At 40.7% G+C, this 16,718-nt stretch overlaps 1 protein-coding gene across 4 annotated transcripts in view; it reads right to left on the reverse strand.

The window, feature by feature from the left end:
* Positions 1-16,718, reverse strand: part of ZNF573 (zinc finger protein 573) — a 58,232-nt gene that overhangs the window by 38,356 nt on the left and 3,158 nt on the right. For 3 of the 4 annotated variants that reach the window (XM_015441730.3, XM_074023391.1, XM_005589048.4), the window contains exon 2: positions 10,044-10,094. In XM_015441730.3, coding sequence (XP_015297216.3) covers positions 10,044-10,073 — 30 coding nt within the window. In that variant the 5' untranslated portion in view covers positions 10,074-10,094. Of the gene's footprint in view, positions 1-235; positions 8,000-10,043; positions 10,095-16,718 lie in introns of those variants that run through there. The other variant, XM_074023392.1, reaches the window with a different exon arrangement.

A 16,718-nucleotide genomic window follows, 5' to 3' on the forward strand; every position in this document is an offset into this window, starting at 1 on the left:
ATGAGAAGATTCACTTGCCTTCATTCCCACCTTCCAAGGCTGAGAGAGGGCTCACCGTTCAAACTAGAAGTTTTTTTTTTTTTTCTGAGATGGAGGCTCGCTCTGTTGCCCAGGCTGGAGTGCAGTGGTGAGATCTCAGCTCACTGCAAGCTCTGCCTCCCAGGTTCAAGCGATTCTCCTGCCTCAGCCACCCAAGTAGCTGGGACTACAGGTGCGCACCACCACACCTAGCTAATTTTTTTTGTATTTTTAGTAGAGACAGGGTTTTACTATGTTGGTGGGGCTGGTCTTGGTGATTCACCCGCCTTGGCCTCCCAAAGTATTCAGATTACAGGCATGTGCCATCGTGCCTGGCCTCAAACTAGAACCTCCTCTAGGGCATCAGAATCAGTTGAAATTGGTCAAAATATGAGAGAGAACACAGCACAGAAGGAAATGCTTAGGCCTGGTTCTGTGTTGAGTACAAACTGCCTTGCTAAATACAAAATATACACATAATAGAATACCAAGAAGCTATCAGATGTTAAGTAGAGAAATGTATTTAATAAAATAAAAAAATTTCAGATATACTGTCAAAAGAAAATTAAGATGAAAAAACAGAATGTGCAATATCACTGAATCATTAAAAAGACAGACAAGCATTGAGACACAGGCTATAGGACATCAATACATTGAGAAATCTGGTAATTTATTTATTCTGTTACACTACAACATGATCGTATGTTACCATTACTTTTCTTTTAGTTGCTATCTTGATTTTCTTTTTTGAATATATTTCATAATCATTTTAACATTGTTCATGCATTAACTTAAAAAATACATGTGTACACACACACACACAAATGTGTGTGATAAAAGTTGGGTTTGTTTTGTTACTTAGCCACAATGTCATCCAGACTAATGTTAAACTCTCTCTCTCTTTTTTTTTTTTTTTAAAGGGGCAAGGCGTCTTGCTCTGTCATCCAGGCTAGAGTACAGTGGTGTGATCATAGCTCACTGCAAACTCAAGCTTCTGGGTTCAAGTAATCCTATTGCCTCAGTCTCTTGACTGGTTGGGACTAAAGGTGTGTACCACCGTGCCTAGTTAATTAAAAACATTTTTTTTAGAGACAGGGTCTTACTATGTTACCTAGGCTGGTCTCAAACTCCTGGGCTCAAGAGATCCTCACTCCTAGGCCTCCCAAACTGTTGGGATTACAGGCATGAGCTACCACGCCTGGCCTACTTTCACTTTTTATCTAACATTACTTGAAGAAAAAATTAGACAGTAGGCCGGGCGCGGTGGCTCAAGCCTGTAATCCCAGCACTTTGGGAGGCCGAGACGGGCGGATCACAAGGTCAGGAGATCGAGACCATCCTGGCTAACATGGTGAAACCCCGTCTCTACTAAAAATACAAAAAAAAAAACTAGCCGGGCGAGGTGGCGGGCGCCTGTAGTCCCAGCTACCCGGGAGGCTGAGGCAGGAGAATGGCGTAAACCCGGGAGGCGGAGCTTGCAGTGAGCTGAGATCCGGCCACTGCACTCCAGCCTGGGCGACAGAGCGAGACTCCGTCTCAAAAAAAAAAAAAAAAAAAAAAAAATTAGACAGTAAAAGCTTACAGAATACATTCACTAACTTCCATATATATTCCATGGACTTAGTTACAATGATGACCAGGATCTAATCAATGCCACCTCCACATGAATTCCCAAGGCACATCACCTGAATCTCTCTAGTGGTCTTCACTATACACTGATTTACCCGTTCCTATTTACAACTTATAGTCCTTGCTGAATTATTGGCATTTTAAAGTAGTGACTAGTCCTAGCCACAGCAATCAGACAAGAGAAAGAAATAAAGGGCATCCAAATTGGTAAACAGGAAGTCAAACCTGCTGTTTGCTGATGATATAATCATATACCTAGAAAACCCTAAAGACTCATCCAAAAAGCCCCTAGATGTGATAAATAAATTCCATAAAGTTTCAAGATACAAAATTAATGTACACAAATCAGTAGCATTGCTATATACCAACATCGACTAAGCTGAGAATCAAATCAAGAACCCAACCTCTTTTACAACAGCTGCAAAAACAAAACAAAAGCAAAAACAAAAATCCAGAAACAAAAAACTTAGGAATATACCTAATCAAGGAGGTGAAAGATCTCTACAAGGAACACTACAAAACACTGCTAAAAGAAATCATAGATGACACAAACAGATGGAAGCACATCCCACACTCATGGATGGGTAGAATCAGTATTGTGAAAATGACCATACTGTCAAAAGCAATCCATAAATTCAATGCAATTCTCATCAAAATACCATCATCATTCTTCACAGAACTAGAAAAAACAATCCTAAAATGCATATGGAACAAAAAAAAGAGCCTGCATAGTCAAAGCAAGACTAAGCAAAAAGAACAAATCTGGAGACTTAACAGTCCCTGACTTCAAACTATACTACAAGGCAATCATTACCAAAACAGCATGGCAGCAGTATAAAAACAGGCATGTAGACCAATGGAACAGAATAGAGAACCCAGAAAGAAAGCCAAATACTTACAGCCAACTGATCTTCGACAAAGTAAACAAAAACATAAAGTGGGGAAAGGACACACTATTCAACAAATGGTGCTGCGATAATTGGCAAGCCACGTATAGAAGAATGAAACTGGAGCTTCATCTCTCACCTTAGACAAAAATCAACTCAAGATGGATCAAAGACTTAAATCTAAGACCTGAAACCATAAAAATTCTAGAAGATAACATTGGAAAAACTCTTCTAGACATTGGCTTAGGCAAAGAGTTCATGACCAAGAACCCAAAACCAAATGCAACACAAGCAAAGATAAATAGATGGGACTTAATTAAACTAAAAAGCTTCTGCGCAGCAAAAGAAATAATCAGCAGAGTAAACAGACAACTCACAGAGTAGGAAAAAGTATTCACAAACTATACATCTGACAGAGGACTAACATCCAGAATCTACAAGGAACTCAAACAAATCAGCAAGAAAAAAACAAATAATCCCATCAAAAAGTAGGCTAAGGACATGAATAGGCAATTCTCAAAAGAAGATATACAAATGGCCAACAAACATATGAAAAAACGCTCAACATTATCAGTTATCAGGAAAATGACAATAAAAATCACAATGTGATACCACCTTACTCCTCTAAGAATGACCATAATTTTAAAAAATCAAAAGATAATGGACATTGCCATGTTTGTGGTGAAGAGAGAACACTTCTACACCACTGGTGGGAACAAAAACTAGTACAACCACTATGAAAAACAGTATGAAGATTCCTTAAAGAACTAAAAGTAGAACTACCATTTGATCCAGCAATTCCACTAACGGGTATCTATCCAGAGGAAAAGAACACATTACATAAAATTCTTTTATTATTATTTTTTGAATGATAGAGATAGGGGTCTCACCATGTTGGCCAGGCTGGTCTCAAACTCCTGGCCTTAAGTGATCTGCTGGCCTCAGCCTCCCAAAATGCTGGGATTACAGGTGTGAGCCACTGTACCCAGCCAGAAGTAATTATATGAAAAAGACATTTGCACACATGTTTACAGCAGCACAATTCACAATTGCAAAAATATGGAACCAGCCTAAATGTCTATCAACAAGTGGATAAAGAAAATGTGGTGTGTGTACACATATATATACACTATGGAATACTACTTGGCCATAAAAAGGAATGAAATAATGGCATTGGATATAATCTGAATGGAGTTGAGACCATTATTCTAAGTGAAGTAACTCAGGATTGGAAAACCAAACATTACATGTTCTCATTTATGAGTGGGAGCTAAGCTATGAGGATGCAAAGACATAAGAATGATATAATGGACCTCAGGAGGCTGAGGGAGGAGAATCGCTTGAACTCAGGAGGCAGAGGTTGCAGTGAGCCAGACTGTGCCACTGCACTCCAGTCTGGCGATAGAGCAAGCTTCTGTCTCAAAAAATAAATAAATAAATAAATAATATTTAAGAGATGGTCTCTTAAAGTAACTAATACAAACTTCAAGTCTTTTTGTTAGTCTTTTGGGATATGATTTTCAGATTTAAGCTCTGATACTTAATAAAATGTTTCTTAAAGTCTCATTGGTTAATTGGGAGAGAATGTCATTTAGCATATAAAATAGTCTGAAGATGAAGTAGAATAATCCACATAAAATATTTAATAAAACAATTGCTTAATGTAAGTTGGCTTTTATTATCAGAGATGAAGAACTTTACAAATTTCCTAAATGTACTGCTTTCAAAGAAACATAATTCTACTAATTCCATTTTTTTTTTTTTTTTTTTTTGAGACGGAGTTTTGCCTTGTTGCCCTGGCTGGAGTGCAATGGAGTCCTCTGTTGGATGTATAGCTCTCAGCTCACTGCAATCTCTGCCTCCGGGTTCAAGCAATTCTCCTGTCTCAACCCCCCAAAGAGTTGGGATTACAGGCGCATGCCACCACACCCAGCTAATTTTTATATTTTTAGTAGAGATGGGGTTTCATCATATTGGTTAGGCTAGACTTGAACTCCTAACCTCAGATGATCCGCCCACCTTGACCTCCCAAATTGTTGGGATTACAAGGCGTGAGCCACCGTGCCCGGCCTACTAATTCCATTTTCTCATGTGAAAAAAATTAATGTTTCTCTGGCCTGAATTCTTATGTGGCTAACTAAAAAATGTTGAAGGCTGGCTTTAAGCATACAATTCTCCTCAATAAACAATATTAGCAAAAATGATTCTCAAATACCTAAGGAGAAAATGTGCCCTTCCTTTGCCCCCAGCAGCTAGAGAAAAAACATTTCAGTAACCTAAAGCTGCTCAGAGAATGTGATCTGATAAACTGCCAAATTAAGAATTTAACAGCAGCCTAAATTCTGTTCTTCAGTACAACATGGTGATTTCTGTGACTCTTCCTAACTTTTACTATCTATCTCATGTTTCAGCTAGTATCTATTCCGAGTATCTATTGTGTAGACAATGTTTCCAATACACTAGGTACAATAGATCTAAATTTCATACAATAGGTACTTGGAGGCACTTGGACATCAGAGATTATTTTTTGTTCTGTGAAATGAAACTGAATCTAACTTTTATTTTATTTTATTTTATTTTATTTTATTTTTGAGACTGAGTCTCACTCTGTCGCCCAGGCTGGAGTGCAGAGATGTGGTCTCAGCTCACTACAACCTCTGCCTTCCTGGTTCAAGTGATTCTCCTGCCTCAGCCTCCTGAGTAGCTGGGATTACGGGCACCTGCCACCACACCTGGTTAATTTTTTTTTTTTTTTTTTTTTTTTGTATTTTTAGCAGAGACAGGGTTTCACCATGTTGGCCAGGTTGGTCTCAAACTCCTGACCTTGTGATCTGCCCGCCTCAGCCTCCCAAAGTGCTGAGATGAGAGGCGTAAGCCCAGCTGAACTCTTTTTTTTTTTTTTTTTAATTATTATTATACTTTAAGTTCTAGGGTACATGTGTATAACATGCAGGTTTGTTACATATGTATACTTGTGCCATGTTGGTGTGCTGCACCCATCAACTCGTCAGCACCCATCAACTCGTCATTTACATCAGGTATAACTCCCAGTGCAATCCCTCCCCCCTCCCCCCTCCCCCCTCCCCATGATAGGCCCTGGTGTGTGATGTTCCCCTTCCCGAGTCCAAGTGATCTCATTGTTCAGTTCCCACCTATAAGTGAGAACATGTGGTGTTTGGTTTTCTGTTCTTGCGATAGTTTGCTGAGAATGACGGTTTCCAGCTGCATCCATGTCCCTACAAAGGACACAAAATCATCCTTTTTTATGGCTGCATAGTATTCCATGGTGTATATGTGCCACATTTTCTTAATCCAGTCTGTCACTGATGGACATTTGGGTTGATTCCAAGTCTTTGCTATTGTGAACAGTGCTGCAATAAACATACATGTGCATGTGTCTTTATAGCAGCATGATTTATAATCCTTTGGGTATATACCCAGTAATGGGATGGCTGGGTCATATGGTACATCTAGTTCTAGATCCTTGAGGAATCGCCATACTGTTTTCCATAATGGTTGAACTAGTTTACAATCCCACCAACAGTGTAAAAGTGTTCCTATTTCTCCACATCCTCTCCAGCACCTGTTGTTTCCTGACTTTTTAATGATCGCCATTCTAACTGGTGTGAGATGGTATCTCATTGTGGTTTTGATTTGCATTTCTCTGATGGCCAGTGATGATGAGCATTTTTTCTTGTGTCTGTTGGCTGTATGAATGTCTTCTTTTGAGAAATGTCTGTTCATATCCTTTGCCCACTTTTTGATGGAGTTGTTTTTTTCTTGTAAATTTGTTTGAGTTATTTGTAGGTTCTGGATATTAGCCCTTTGTCAGATGAGTAGATTGCAAAAATTTTCTCCCATTCTGTAGGTTGCCTGTTCACTCTGATGGTAGTTTCTTTTGCTGTGCAGAAGCTCTTTAGTTTAATTAGATCCCATTTGTCAATTTTGGCTTTTGCTGCTGTTGCTTTTGGTGTTTTAGACATGAAGTCTTTGCCCATGCCTATGTCCTGAATGGTACTACCTAGGTTTTCCTCTAGGGTTTTTATGGTATTAGGTCTAACATTTAAGTCTCTAATCCATCTTGAATTAATTTTCGTATAAGGAGTAAGGAAAGGATCCAGTTTCAGCTTTCTACTTATGGCTAGCCAATTTTCCCAGCACCATTTATTAAATAGGGAATCCTTTCCCCATTTCTTGTTTCTCTCAGGTTTGTCAAAGATCAGATGGCTGTAGATGTGTGGTATTATTTCTGAGGACTCTGTTCTGTTCCATTGGTCTATATCTCTGTTTTGGTACCAGTACTATGCTGTTTTGGTTACTGTAGCCTTGTAGTATAGTTTGAAGTCAGGTAGCGTGATGCCTCCAGCTTTGTTCTTTTGACTTAGGATTGTCTTGGAGATGCAGGCTCTTTTTTGGTTCCATATGAACTTTAAAGCAGTTTTGTCCAATTCTGTGAAGAAACTCATTGGTAGCTTGATGGGGATGGCATTGAATCTATAAATAACCTTGGGCAGTATGGCCATTTTCACGATATTGATTCTTCCTATCCATGAGCATGGTATGTTCTTCCATTTGTTTGTGTCCTCTTTTATTTCACTGAGCAGTGGTTTGTAGTTCTCCTTGAAGAGGTCCTTTACATCCCTTGTAAGTTGGATTCCTAGGTATTTTATTCTCTTTGAAGCAATTGTGAATGGAAGTTCATTCATGATTTGGCTCTCTGTTTGTCTGTTACTGGTGTATAAGAATGCTTGTGATTTTTGCACATCAATTTTGTATCCTGAGACTTTGCTGAAGTTGCTTATCAGCTTAAGGAGATTTTGGGCTGAGACAATGGGGTTTTCTAAATATACAATCATGTCATCTGCAAAGAGGGACAATTTGACTTCTTCTTTTCCTAACTGAATACCCTTGATTTCTTTCTCTTGCCTGATTGCCCTAGCCAGAACTTCCAACACTATGTTGAATAGGAGTGGTGAGAGAGGGCATCCCTGTCTTGTGCCAGTTTTCAAAGGGAATTTTTCCAGTTTTTGCCCATTCAGTATGATATTGGCTGTGGGTTTGTCATAAATAGCTCTTATTATTTTGAGGTACATTCCATCAACACCGAATGTATTGAGCGTTTTTAGCATGAAGGGCTGTTGAATTTGGTCAAAAGCCTTTTCTGCATCTATTGAGATAATCATGTGGTTCTTGTCTTTGGTTCTGTTTATATGCTGGATTATGTTTATTGATTTGCGAATGTTGAACCAGCCTTGCATCCCAGGGATGAAGCCCACTTGATCATGGTGGATAAGCTTTTTGATGTGCTGCTGAATCCGGTTTGCCAGTATTTTATTGAGGATTTTTGCATCGATGTTCATCAGGGATATTCAGCTGAACTCTTTTTAAACATTGAATCCCAAAATGCTATTTTAGTTGATCATTTCTTTTCCTGGTAATTAATTTTAACTGATAAATCTATGATTCTAAAAGGTAAAAATATTTAGGTTTTTCAAGTGAGACGATTATGGGCCCTTTTCAACAAACTACATATAGAAAGAACATACCTCAACACATGTATATGACAAAAATCCATATATGACAAACTCACAGCTAACATCATACTGAATGGGAAAAAGCTGAAGGCTTTTCTCTAAGATCTGGAACAAGACAAGGATGCCCATTTTCACCACTTTTATTCAGCATAGTACTGGAAGTCCCAGGCAGAGCAATTAGGCAAGAGAAAGAAATAAAAGACGGCTGGGCGTGGTGGCTCGGGTCTGCAGTCCCAGCACTTTGGGAGGCCGAGGTGGGCAGATCACGAGGTCAGGAGATGGAGACCATCCTGGCTAACACAGTGAAACCCCATCTCTACTAAAAAACTACAAAAAATTAGCCGGGCATGGTGGCAGACGCCTGTAGTCCCAGCTACTCAGGAGGCTGAGGGAGGAGAATGGTATGAACCCGGGAGGCAGAGCTTGCAGTGAGCCGAGATCGCGCCACTGCACTCCAGCCTGGGCGACAGAGCGAGACTCCATCTCAAAAAAAAAAAGAAAGAAAGAAAATCCAAATTGCAATGGAGGAAGTCAAACTGTCCCTGTCCCTGTCTGCAGACAACATGAACTTACATATAGAAAGTCATAAAGACTCCACCAAAAACTGTTACAGCTAACAAACACACTAAAGCTGCAGGATACAAAATCAACATATAAAAATCAGTAGCATGGCCAGGCGTGGTGGCTCATGCCTGTAATCCCAACACTTTGGGAGGCCGAGGCGGGTGGATCACCTGAGGTCAGGAGTTTGAGACCAGCCTGGTCAACATTGTGAAACCCCATCTCTACTAAAAATACAAAATTAGCCGGGCATGGTGGTGTGTGCCTGTCGTCCCAGTTACTCAGGAGGCTGAGAACCCAGGAGGTGGAGGTTGCAGTGAGCTGAGATTGTGCCATCGCACTCTTGCCTGGGCAACAAAAGCAAAACTCCGTCTAAAAATCTCACCAAAAAAAAAATAAATAAATAAATAATCAGTATCATTTCTATATGCCATTAATAAACTACCTGAAAAAGAAATCAGAAAAGCAATCCCATTCACAATTGTTACACAAGTTTTTGTTTTTGTTTTTTTTTAAGATGCCCTGGAATAACAAAGGAGGTGAAAGATCGGTACAATAAAATCTATAAAGCTTTGATGAAAGAAATTGAAGAGGCCACAAAAAAATGGAAAGAGATCACATTTTCAGGAATTGGAGTAATTAACATTGTTAAAATGTCCATGATACCCAAAGTGATCTACAGATTGAATGCAATCCCTATCAAATTACCAATGACATTCTTCACAGAAATAGAAAAAACAATTCTAAAATTCATACGAGACCACAAAAGACCCTGAATAGCCAAAGACATTTTGAACAAAAAGAACAAAGGTAGTGACATCATATTATCTGACTTCAAAATACACTGCAAAGCTATAATAACCAAAACAGCATGTTACTAGAACAAAAACAGACACATAGACAAGGCAGAATAAAGAACACAGAAATAAATGCATACACTTATATCCACCTGATTTTCAACAAAGGTGCCAAAATAAGTTACCACGGGCCCTCCTTCTCCTTCTTACATGCATACAGGGATAATGAAACCCATGGATTCCTTTTCAAACTAAGGTTGGAAATCATATGATCAAGTAAGGTGATTTTATTTTGCAAAAACAAAACCAAAAACATATGCTTACAGATAAAAATTGGAAAAACCTACCCCAAAATATAATTAGTAATTCACCCTGGTAGAAGTGGAGGAGGAGAAAGGGCATGGGTAATTTTAACTTTCTCATTACTTCATTCTTTAGGTTACTGGATTCTTCTGCCACAAAGCTGATATACTTCTTATCTAGAAACATAGCACCAATAATACCTAAGATATTTATTAAAATGAAATTATAAAGGAGAATCTTTCTACTCATTGAGGAAACTGTGAACTTTAGTCCTGAAATAGAAAAACAATATGATTGAAATAAGTAACACCTACCATTTCTTGGATAGCCTTTAGTTGTATCATCAGTGTAATTCAAATTTTTTTCTGTGAATGAACATAATTCAGATAAATGAAATTAGCATTATTTTATTATATTTTATTATAAAAAACAGAAAAGAGTTTTGCACATAGTAGATTCTCAAATGTGAATGTAGACATCTCCTTCACAAAACATACAATCCAAATATCATTTTGGATACAATCCTTGCCAAATGTCTGATTGAACCTAATAAAATTGTTTTTTTGAGTCGGGGTCTCACTTCCATCATCCAGGCTGCAGTGCAGTGGGGTGCTCACATCTCACTGCAGCCTTGACCTTGCGAACTCAAGTGATCCTCCTATCTCAGCTTCCCAAGTAACTGGGACTACAGGCACACACCACCATGCCTGGCTACTTTTTTGTATTTTTAGTAGAGACAGGGTTTCACCATGTTGGTCAAGCTGATCTCAAACTCCTGAGTTCAGGCAATCTGTTGGCCTGACTTAATATTTGTTTAGCTTATGTTCCAGGGTCTGTTGTCATGGGATTTACATTTTTATTCTCATTACACTCCTATGAAGTAGGTACTATTATAATATGTGTCTGAGAGCTGTAGAACTCGGAGCCTGAGTGAACACACTGCCTATGCTCATACAGATAGGAAGTGGCAGAGCTGAGATTCAAACTAAATCTGGGATACCCAGAGCCCATTCTCTTCAATATCATACCACACTGTCTCTCAAAATCCACACAACAACGTGTCTGAAAAACTCAGGCTGCCAGCCCACAAATATCCCTGACCAGTACTAACAATTATTTCTTAGAGATCATCTGAACATATTCTCCACTTGTAGACACAGACCTGTATCCTCAAATACCAAATTATAGTTCTGCTTCCAAAAATACCACCAAGCAGATGACTCTGCAATTGTTGACTCTTAGTCCTCTGGAGAAAGAATAGCTAAGATCTCTGGTGTATGATTCCCTATAAACCCACTAACCTCCTTCTGAAATACAGCCCAACGTCATGGTTTGAATGATCTGCCAATTGAATAAGTGAATATTACTTAGAGAAGAGACAGAACCTAAGAACCATTGTGTAGTTGTCTCAGTGAACTCTGTCATCACCTGGGGAAGGAAGGCCTAAGATACTCTCTACCTAGTTCACTTCAGGCAAAGAAAATCCAATGTTCTTACATCAAAATAAAAATTTTTGTGAACCAAAAGGAAAGAAACCAACATGAATATTGCTTTTTAGCCATCAACAATATTTCTTAACCTTCATTATTTTTGTAGTGCAACAGTTCTTTCCTCCTTCTTGGGTTTCTTTTGGAGAATGGCAGGAGCAGAGGAAAACTGGATCACAACCAAACGTTGGTCACATACAAAACCAAGATATAGGCCAGGTGTGGTGACTCATGCTTGTAATCCCAGCACTTCAGGAGGTCAAGGCAGGAGGATCACTTGAGCCCAGGAGTTCAAGACCAGCCTAGGCAATATAACAAGACCCGTTCTCTACAAAAAACACAAAAATTAGCTGGATGTGGTGGCACACCTATAGTCCCAGCTACTTGGGAGGCTGAGATAGGAGGAACACCTGAGTTCATGAAGTTGATGAAGTTGAGGCTGCAGTGGGCCATGACTGCACTACTGTACTACACCCTGGGTGACAGAGTGAGATTTTATCTCAAAAACAAACAAACACATAAAAAAACAGGATATAGGAGGAGGGCTGAAATCTGTAACAGAGTTCACAGTTCCTGGGGTCAAAGCTGTAGGAATGGTGTGGTTCTGAGACTTATACTGCCCCTGCACAGCCCCAAGGGAGGAGCTTCCACCAGGGTGTGTAACTCCAGGAGCCTTCCCATGATGTCTTCCCAGGAACTTGGCTTAAGAGGTACCTGCAGCTCTAAAAATTTCCGTCCCAAGCTCATATGAGTACTTTATTTCTGGGAACCTTCATGCTAGAGCTCAAAATGTGACTTCTCTCTTGGGGCTGTGAGAATTGATGATATGAACTGGATTGTCATACCCAATTTAATCACAGTCATTTAATTGTCATACCCAATTAAATCACAGTTCAGAGTCTAGGGAGATGAAAAGCACAGCATTCATAGTGCAAGCACCTGCCCAGGGATTATCGTGCAAATCAGCTATTAAAATGACTGCTAGAACCTTAAGACCAGTTTTACCTAGTAGTTGCTCAAATAATTGCCCTAATGCTAAGACTAGTTTTACCTACCGCCCTCACTCACCAGAAATTGCCAGCTCCCCGAAACTTCACTAGTGCCAATGAGTTTTGTGTCAAAACAATAGGTAACATTTCTCTTTCTAATAAAGCCCTCTGAGTGGGAAAAAAAACACAAATGATTTTTCCTCTGCAATTACACAACACTCAACACAGAAGACTTCCGTAAGCAAACGTGGAGGTTTTTCCACACACACCAAGTTAGCAATCAATTCTGTAATGGACAACCAGCTGGGTGTCCTCCAATACAATTCAGACACTATCTACCTGGAGATAGGATCAGATCCCTCAGGTTGAGGGCTTAGTCCCACAAGACTGGCTCACCCTTCAGACACTGGTTCCAAGTCTGGGCCTCCAGAATGTCATGCATGTTATTAACATGCACGTTAATAAATTTGTCTTTCTTTTCTCCTATTAATCTGCCTTTTGTCAGCTGACTTGCAGCAAACCTTCAGAGGTTTACACCCAAATTGCAATCCTGTTTTTCCCAAATAAAATGTTTTATTTTAGAGATTTCTCTTAATATTTTATCTGACTTTGATAGGGCCATTTCTTTTTTTTTTTTTTTTTTTTGAGACGGAGTCTGGCTCTGTCGCCCAGGCTGGAGTGCAGTGGCCGGATCTCAGCTCACTGCAAGCTCCGCCCCCCGGGTTTACGCCATTCTCCTGCCTCAGCCTCCCGAGTAGCTGGGACTACAGGCGCCCGCCGCCTCGCCCGGCTAGTTTTTTGTATTTTTTAGTAGAGACGGGGTTTCACCGTGTTCGCCAGGATGGTCTCGATCTCCTGACCTAGTGATCCGCCCGTCTCGGCCTCCCAAAGTGCTGGGATTACAGGCTTGAGCCACCGCGCCCGGCCGGGCCATTTCTTTAAGCTACAAATGGCTGTAAGTTAAGAGGGTAGAGGAACCAGCAGGTAACCAACTCAGTGACACACACAGAGCCCAACAACCCACACTCACATAAAAGCCAGGCTTTCTAGTCACAGGAGCACATTCACACACCACTCACAGTGTCACAACCGCATAGGTTGTTGTGGACACCTACCCTACCCTGTTACACGCGCTCACTGACATGCATACTGCACACTCACTTCCACCCTCGGTCACCCTCAGTCACACAATCCCTCTCCTCTCAGGCTCGCACAGATGAGAGGCCAAGACCAACACCCTGTCTATGCCCTGGGCCTTCTCTAGTGCAGCTCTGAAATCCCAACCTCTGCTCTCCCTGCAGGTTCATGTCTGGCATCGATCTAGGTCCAAAATTACCTTGTGTTGGTTTCTCCCTTTGACATGACTATCTTACTATGTGGCCCCCAATAACCATGCGGACATAGGAAAACCCGAGACATCAAGATTATTTTAGCTCCAGTAGCCTCTGAAAAATGTGGTCTTCAAGAGAAAACTTTGTGACAGTGGAAGCCCCACATTCAAACTGCTCCCATTGCATTTTCAATCCACTCTCCAATGACTGGCTTTTGGAAGACTTCAGAGATTTCCTGCTGGCAATGTACTGTGCAGGCCCACAGTCAGCTAAGGACTGGTGTTTCTGGCCTGTGTGTAGGGAGAGGTAGGGTAGGTGCACTGGCCCTCGGGGAAGGCTGATGATGGAAATTGCTGATTAAATGATTGGATTTTTAAAAAAATTAAATCAGTCCTCTGTCCAAAGCCAACACAGGCCAAAAGCTAGGCCTCTAGAATTAAACAGGTAGCCAAGTTGTGAATGCAAAGGAAAAGTTCTTAAAGCAAATTAAAAGTGCTACTCCACTGAATACATGAATAAGAAAATAAAGTAGCCTTATTGCTGATATGAAAAACATGTTATGGTCTGGATAGAATATCAAACCAGCCACATCATTCCCTTAAGCCAAAGCCAAATCCAGAGAAAGGCCCTAAGCTCTCTTCAATTCTGTGAAGTCTGAGAGAGGTGAGGACACTGTGGAAGAGAAGTTTGAGACTAGTGGAGGATGGTTCATGAGGTTTAAGGAAAGACGGCATCTCCATAACATAAAAGTCCAAGGTCCAGTCTGGCCAACATGGTGAAACCCCATCTCTACTAAAAATACAAAAATTAGTCTGGTGTGGTGGCAGGTACATGCAATCCCAACTACTCGGGAGGCTGAAGCAGGAGAATTGCTTAAACCCAGGAGGCGAAGGTTGCAGTGAGCCCAGATCGCGTCATTGTACTCCAGCAGCCTGGGCAACAGAGCGAGACTCTGTCTCAAAAAAAAAAAGTGCAAGGTGAAGCAACAAGAGCTGATGTAGCAGCTGTTCTAAGTCATCCAGAAGATCTAGCTAACATAACTGACAAAGGTAGCTACACTAAACAGATTTTTCAATGTAGATAAAACAGCCTTCTTTAATGGCCATGACTTCTCCTCTCTAGCTATGAAAAGTCCCAGATGGCATCTTCTTCCATGTCACTACTACTACTCAGAAAAAAAGATACCTTTTTTAATATTATTGGTCATTGACAATGCACAAGTCATCCAAGAGCTGTGATGGAGATATACAAGGACACTGATGTTCTTTTCATGCCTATTAATACAACCACCATTCTGCAGCCCATGGATCAAGCAGTAAGTTTGATTTTCAGTCTATTATTTAAGAAATCCACTTCATAAGGCTATAGCTGCCATACATCATGATTCCTCTGATGGATGTAGGCAAAGTACATAGAAAACCTTGTGGAAAGAACTCACCACTCTACATGCCATTAAGACTATTTGCGATTCATGGGAGGAGGTCAAAATGTCAACATTAACAGGAGTTTAGAAGAAGTTGATTCCAACCCTCACTTTTTTTTTTGAAGACTTTGAGGGCTTCAAAACTTCAACAGAGGAAGGAACTCCAGATGGGGTGGAAATAGCAAGAGAATTAGAAGTGGAGCCTGAGGGTGAGCATATGTGAACTGATGAGGAGTTGCTTCTTATAGTTGAGCAAAAAAAAGTGATTTCTGGAGATGGTAATCTACTCACGGTGGAGATTCTTTGAACATTGTTGAAATGACAACAAAAGATTTTGGATATTACATTAACTTAGTTGATAAAGCAGCGACAGGGTTTGAGAAGATTGCCTCCAACTTTGAAAGATGTTCTACTGTGGGTAAAATGCTACCAAACAACATTGCATGCTACAGAAAAATATTTTGTGAAAGGAAGAGTCAATCCATGCAGGAAACTTCATTGTTGCACTTTTTTTTTTTTTTTTTTTTTGAGACAAGCTCTCACTCTGTTGCCCAGGCTGGAGTACAGTGGTGCGATCTCAGCTCACCGGAGCCTCCACCTCCCAGGTTCAAGCAATTTTCATGGCTCAGTCTCAGCCTCCCGAGTAGTTGGGATTATAGGCATGTACCACCATGCCTGGGTAATTTTTGTATTTTTAGTAGAGACGGGGTTTCACCATGTTAGCCAGGATGGTCTTGAACTCCTAGCCTCAGGTGATCTGTCTGTCTCTGCCTCCCAACGTAGGTATGTAGATTTTTTAGATATAATGTCGTTGCCCACTTAATTGACTACTTTAAACATAACTTTTATATGCACTGCAAGACCAAACAGGCTCATCTTATTTTTTTTATTTTTTATGTTTTTTTTTGAGACGAGTCTCGCTTTGTCACCAGGCTGGAGTGCAGTGGCACGATCTCAGCTCACTGCAACCTCCACCACCCAGGTTCAAGCTATTCTCCTGCCTCAGCCTCCCAAGTAGCTGGGACTACAGGCGCCCGCCACCATGTCCAGCTAATTTTTGTATTTTTAGTAGACACGGGGTTTCACCATGTTGGCCAGGATGGTATCGATCTCTTGACCTCGTGATCCGCCCGCTTCAGGCTCCCAAAGTTTTATTTTGATACTTGCCTTTACCTCTGTGGTCTGGAACCAAACCCACAATATCACCAACATACGCCTATACAGCATAATCCCACATTATAACCACTCTTTTGCTTACATCCTCACCTCCATGAACTTCTCTGCTTCATTTTTGCTGAAATACAGTTGTCTCTCAGTATCTGAGGGGGACTGGTTCCAGGACTCCCATGGATACCAAAAATCCATGGATACAAAAGTCCCTTATATAAAATGGTATAGTATTCACCGGGTGTGGTGGCTCATGACTGTAATCCCAGCACTTTGGGAGGCCGAGGCAGGCTGATCACTTGAGGTCAGGAGTTTGAGACCAGCCTGACCAACATGGTGAAACCCTGTCTCTACTGAAAACACAAAAATTAGCTGGGTGTGGTGGCGCGCATCTGTAATCCCAGCTACTCAGGAGGCTGAGGCAGGAGAATTGCTTGAACCTGGGAGGCAGAGGTTGCAGTGAGCCAAGACTGCGCCACTGCACTCCAGCCTGAGTGACACAGCGAGAGCGAGACTCCGTTTCAAAAAAAAAAAGTATAGTATTTGCATATAACCTACATGCATCTTCCTGTATACAGATGGTCCCAGACTT

This window comes from Macaca fascicularis, chromosome 19 (assembly GCF_037993035.2).
Source record: "Macaca fascicularis isolate 582-1 chromosome 19, T2T-MFA8v1.1".
In the NCBI taxonomy this organism is placed as follows: domain Eukaryota; kingdom Metazoa; phylum Chordata; class Mammalia; order Primates; family Cercopithecidae; genus Macaca; species Macaca fascicularis.